Here is a 6,113-nt window from a genome sequence, read left to right as displayed (position 1 = left end):
TTTGCATGTTGGACTATTTAAATCCCAAAATGGTATAGAACCTCAGGACCTCTGTAATGTTAGACCCTTTGCCTGGAATCTTTTATTTTCCCCAGCTTGATTTTTTTTAATTAGATCTGAGACTAAACATCATCATAGAAGGAAACCTTTCTTCTACACACTAGCTTTTGACATTTTTTTTCTAGATTTGTAACTGTCAACTCTTTTACTTCATGAATGTTTTAAGACTTATTTGGGTGCTCAGTTAATTAATGTTTGTTCATTCCTCTAGATTATAGGATTCATTAGTTTGGAACCTACTGTATTTATCATGAAATTCAAAATATTAACATGTATGAAAAGTACTTAGTGAACACTCAATAATAAATCCAAGTATACTTGTAATTAAGCTTACATGAAAAGCAAACAAATAAATATATGGAAAATTAGAAGAGTCAGAATGTTTTGCACAAATGAGTTTCTTAAATAAATTGAAGACCACAGTGACACATGACAGGTTTGAGGAAATACAGTGTCTTGTTATGGTTGAGTTTTAATGCAGATACTCATTTCTTTAAGTATTTGAGAAAATACCATAATAATAAATACCATAATAATAAATAAATCATATCATATAATTTTATGAAAACAACAATCACGATATGAGTGTGGGTGTATGCACATATACAGACTATAAATACTTAAGACTGTAATTTGTTTTTCAATTTTTCTAAGGCCCTTTTTACGTCCTTGTTCCGTAGGCTATAAATCAGTGGGTTTAACATGGGAATCACAAGGGTGTAAAACAAGGAAGTCATTTTGTCTTGATCAAGAGAGTAGGAAGAAATCGGCCGGAAATACATGAAGATCATGGTCCCCTGGAAAATTGCAACAGTAGTTATGTGGGAGGTGCAGGTGGAGAAAGCTTTGAACCTCCCCTCAGCAGAGTGGATCTTCAGGACAGATAGGATTATATAACAATAAGAGACAAGGACTCCTGAAATGGTGCTCAGTTCAATGAAGCCAAAAATGGTGAATATTGCTAATTCGTTGAGTTGTGTGTCTGTGCAAGAGAGCAATAGGAGAGGGGGTACATCACAGAAGAAGTGATTAATCTCCTTTGATCCACAGAAACATAACCGGAATGTTAGTGTCGTGTGTATCAAAGCATCTGCCGTTGCCAGCACGTAAACCCCGGCCATGAGCAGGAAGCACACTCTGCTGGACATGTTGACCGTGTAGAGCAAGGGGTTGCTAATGGCCTTGTACCGATCAAAGGCCATCACCGCCAGCAGTAGGCACTCGGAATCTACAAACATACAGAAGACCAAGAATTGCAGAGCACAGCCAACGAAAGGGATTGATGGGTTTTTGGCTAAAAGGTCTACCAACATTTTGGGTCCAATTGCTGTGGAATAACAGAGGTCACAGAAAGAGAGGTGGCTAAGGAAAAAGTACATTGGTGTGTTCAGCTGAGAATTCATTCTAATTAGAATAATCATTCCGAGGTTTGCCAGGAGATTAGTGAGATAAATAAGCAGGATGGTGGTGAATAGAGTCACTTTGATCTCAGAGTTGTCGGTAATTCCCAAGAGAAAGAATTCAGTCAAGGAGGAGCAGTTTTCTTTGTCCATTCTTCTTTGTGCTTGTTCTAAACTGCTTTCCAAAATGACCAAGCAAATTATAGATCAGGCTTTGGCTTTTCTGGGTACCCAAAACACCATAAGACAAAACGTGATTTTATGTTGTCTTCTTTATCCTCAGAAAAGAGTCCGGTGAGTGTCCCTATTAAAGAAGCCTTGCTGTGTTATAAAAAACTAAAAATTTGGGGGATAGAAAGGTGATAAACTTGAATTCTAAATACATGTCATTCTTGAGATATGTTACTTGCCCTGGCTTCTGTTGTCCAATGTCAAGTAGCAGATCCAAATGAACTGTGAGTTCACTCTAGAGCCAAAATCATATAAAAGGAACTACAAAGTTTTTAGAAAGTGTCAGAAGATACTGGATAATATGAGTTGGACGAAAAGAAACAAAAGTATAAGTTGCTTTCTTGAAGAAAGGTAATTGACTTTATCACTCACCGTGATACCGCATATAACAAATGAAAATTAGTATGGATTAGATTTTGGTGTATGCTGACTTTAGTGTTTACTGAAATATGAACATGTTTTATACAACTATTCTATCACTCTTCCTCACTGGTTTGACACAGCGCTGAGAATCCATTTGTATGATTGACTTTTGCTGTAGGACAAATACCTTGAAAGACAAAAAGAGGTGATAAAATGAAGTGGAAACAACAGACTATCATATGCAAATTTGCAGATCTTTGAATTTTCAGTTGTCTTTTCCATTAAAATAAAAAAGGCGAAGAAAAATAAATGTTTCTGAGAGACACAGTCTTCAGTCTTGAATTTATATACACACATTATGTATGTGTGTATCTGTTGAGAACTTAAATGGTAATGTGAGTGGTGGTCTCGTTTTTATTTTTCTAGACTTAAATGCTGTGGCATGTGGTCTATATGGGCTTGGATTTGTATATATTAGTGTTCATAATGTGTTATCTCTATTATTTTTGATAAAAATAGAGCAAATGTGCCACTTAAATGTACAGTATCACTTACACAGAGATAGAAAGTGATGGTATACCTATTGACCTAGAGGAAAATATAAATAGGGAAAAGCTTTACCACCCTTATACAAATGACAAATGAGGCCAAATCCACATAAGTCTAATAAAGAAATATCATTATTTAGATGTTAGGTTGCAGAATTTATTTAACTGACTTAAGCAGATATAAAATGATTCATTTATAAATTCCTTAATACTTGATTCCTAATTTTTCCAAAAAAAAAAGTAAGGTGTTTTCCAGTCTGTATATATTTTTTAAAAATTTGGTTATTGGGGCGCCTGGGTGGCTCAGTCGGTTAAGCATCCGACTTCAGCTCAGGTCACGATCTCGCGGTCTGTGAGTTCGAGCCCCGCATCGGGCTCTGGGCTGATGGCTCAGAGCCTGGAGCCTGCTTCTGATTCTGGGTCTCCCTCTCTCTCTGCCCCTCCCCTGTTCATGCTCTGTCTCTCTCTGTCTCAAAAATAAATAAACGTTAAAAAAAAAATTTTAAATTTGGTTATTTAGAAACCTACCTGAAATGAGCGTCTTTCTGTTCTTATTTCTGGTACATGAACAATAAATAGATGGCATTTTATTTCTACCTTGTGACTGTTGGGGCTTTAATCTCTAAAGACTCTGCCTTTGCTCTTCTGGGTTATGTGAGTGTGACTAATTAGGCTTCTGCTTCTGTATTTCCTTCCCCCCCCCCCCCCTTCCTGCCAATGAATGCTGCATCAAAGGCTGAACTTTCAATTCTTCACTCCTTAACAAATTGATCAATGCCAGAAGTTTACCAGAATTTATTCTAAGTCTATGCTTATGGTTACTATGAATCTACACTCTCCTTCAGTGAAAGTGATGTCTAATTAAATTCAAATAGATTTTCTACTTAATATTATTTTCAGTTCCTTTTCATTGTTCGCTCTGTTTCTTCCATTTCTGAAACATCCCTTTTACCTTCCATTTAGAAACATGATAATCTTATATATTGTTTTTTTCATTAGTCATTGTTTGGTTCCTTTTTCATAGGAACACGCCAACAACTCCCATTTCAGTGATTTTTTGACTGTGTACAGGTGGAAAATCTTTCCCTTCTAGGTTCTTTCAGTGGTCTAATAATTAAATTGACATAAGACAGGTTAGCAGAAGAAAAACACACTTAACTTCCTGCATATGGAAGCCCCATAAAAAATATGACACTCAAAGCAGTGACCAAATCAAGCAGCTTTTATACCTTTTAGACAAGGAAGTGGTAAATTCGTGAAGAATTGAGAAGACAAAGAGGTTTGACCTTGGGGTAGTAAATTAGTGTGGAATTAAAAAGGTTTTTTTTTTTTTTTTTTGTATAGCCTTTATGGCCCTAAATTCCCTCTCTCTGATGATAAGGATGCTACTTTATCTCCTTTTACAGGGAGTGTACTTTTCCCATGGTGGATTAACTTCGTGCTTTCAGAGCCGGATTCTTCCTTATTTCAACTGTATAACATCTACTACACCTAGTACATTCTTCATCAAGTTATGTTCTTTATTTATACATACGTCTTTTCACTTTCCTAAAACCTTTAGCATAGGATATGCATGAGTAATGAGCCAGTAAATGTGGGGTATTGAATATTTTCCTGTTGTTAGGCTGGTGGACGTTCAACAAAGAGGAGTAATAAACAACCTTTCTATGTACATAACTCACCTGTACAAGGATGATTTTTTATTTAAAAAATGTGTTGGGATAATGCTTTTGAAACAAAGCCAACTTCTGTTTATTGAAAAACAAGTTTTGTGTGCCATTATTCATGGCAGTACTTTGAGAATTGAGAGAAACGGAGATGAGAAATTTGTGCCTACCCAAATCCCACTGGTACAGATACAAATGAAATGCTCCACCTTCCTGTATCTTGGTCAACCATGTTGGTCCCTGAATGTTCTTTGGACTTCTTCGCTGGGACAGGGAGTTAAAACCTGTGTTCCCATTATTCTGCCCTATAAAACATCTCAACTCTCTCTTCTAGAAATGTACTTTTTTTAGCACTCAATTTGTAATGGAAAAGGTATGGAGATCTTACCAAATTATTTGTGGTTTTCATATATTATTTAGCTTATCCATATATATCATCGGATATTTCTAGCATTATCTTGTGTTTCCTGAGCTGTCTTTAACAACCTCATTATACTTATACTGAAAGTGGGATCCAGAAATAATCAGTAACATTCTGGAATTTCATAAACATTATATTTTTAAGACTCAAAGAACTTGCCCTTAATAGTTTTTCGACTACAGGGTAATGAACTTCAAGGCATTATGCTAAGTGAGATGAGCCAGACAGAAAAAGACAGACACTGTATGGTATGATTTATGAGTCTAATCTAAAAAAGCCAAACTCACAGAGACTTGTAGAGTGTAGAATGATATTTACCAGGGGCAATGGGGGTGTAGGAATTGGGAGATGTTGGTCAAAGAGTACAGACTTGAAGTTATAAGATGAACCCATTCTGAAGATCTAATGAACAACATTGTGATTATAGTTACAATATTGTATTAGATACTTCGAAGTTGCTATGAGAGTAGATTTTAAATGTTCTCACTACAAAAAAAATAATTACATGATGGGATGCAGGTGTTATTAATGCTATGGTGGTAATAACTCCAATATATAAATGTGTCAAATAAACACTGCATTTCACAAATCTAAGGAGCCAAGAAAATAAATAAAATGATTCTCCTGAGGTTGTGCAAACAGGCAATCTTGGGGAACACTCTGTATTGGCCCTGTCCTGAGTGACATTTTATAATAGATGAATTATTGCAGGATGCTGGTCAGTACAGATGCTTATCTGTTGTTAAAGTCTACTTTTGGTTATAACTTAAATAATGTATTCTTGCTCTATATTTTGCCTTATTGCAGTTAATTTATTTCTTTAAAAAAATCCAGTGAATGCCAAATCTGTGTGTTCAATTAATAATTGGTGTTACCAGAGAGCGTTTTTTTTTTTTTTTTTTTTTTTTTTCCAAACTCATTTTCTCATCAGATGCTTCTCTGTCTCCAGGGAAAACAAATTTCTTCAGGTTGCACTCAGTGTAGATAGAACCTAAATTTACCTTCTTCAACTTGACTGCCCCTGTGGACCAGTTAATCTAACTTCCTTCTAAAGTTTTCCATTAAAATCTGAGCCTTAGTGATTATATTATCATTACAAATTGGATGATTACCATCCTAAAGGGATTTGTTTTTAATTGAAGTTGGCTTTCTCACATTACGAAAAATTGGCAGTTGGAATTTAAGACATGAGACACAAGCAAGTGGGAAAAAAAATCTGTGTCTACATGACTTCCCTGATGCCACTGAGCTTCTATATGTAATCCTATAAAGGCATCTGTCTACTTAAAAAGTCCTGTCTTTAGAAAATAGTTGTATGGCCCTGGGGGCCTGGGAGGCTCAGTTGGTTAAGTGCGCAACTTCAGCTCAGGTCATGATCTCATGGTTCCTGGTCTTGAGCCCTGTTTTGGGCTTTGCAATGGCA

At 35.9% G+C, this 6,113-nt stretch overlaps 1 protein-coding gene across 1 annotated transcript; it reads right to left on the bottom strand.

Moving 5' to 3' along the window:
* Positions 1–680: 680 nt before the first annotated feature.
* LOC132660684 (olfactory receptor 5W2-like) lies at positions 681–1,616 on the bottom strand. The gene has a single exon (XM_060604468.3). It carries the CDS (start codon positions 1,611–1,613, stop codon positions 681–683), a length of 933 nt encoding a protein of 310 aa, XP_060460451.3. The 5' UTR covers positions 1,614–1,616.
* Positions 1,617–6,113: the final 4,497 nt, after the last annotated feature.

This window comes from Panthera onca, chromosome D1, assembly GCF_046562875.1.
Source record: "Panthera onca isolate mPanOnc1 chromosome D1, mPanOnc1 haplotype 2, whole genome shotgun sequence".
NCBI classification, from domain to species: Eukaryota; Metazoa; Chordata; class Mammalia; order Carnivora; family Felidae; genus Panthera; species Panthera onca.
This window is presented reverse-complemented; position numbering and strand designations above follow the sequence as displayed.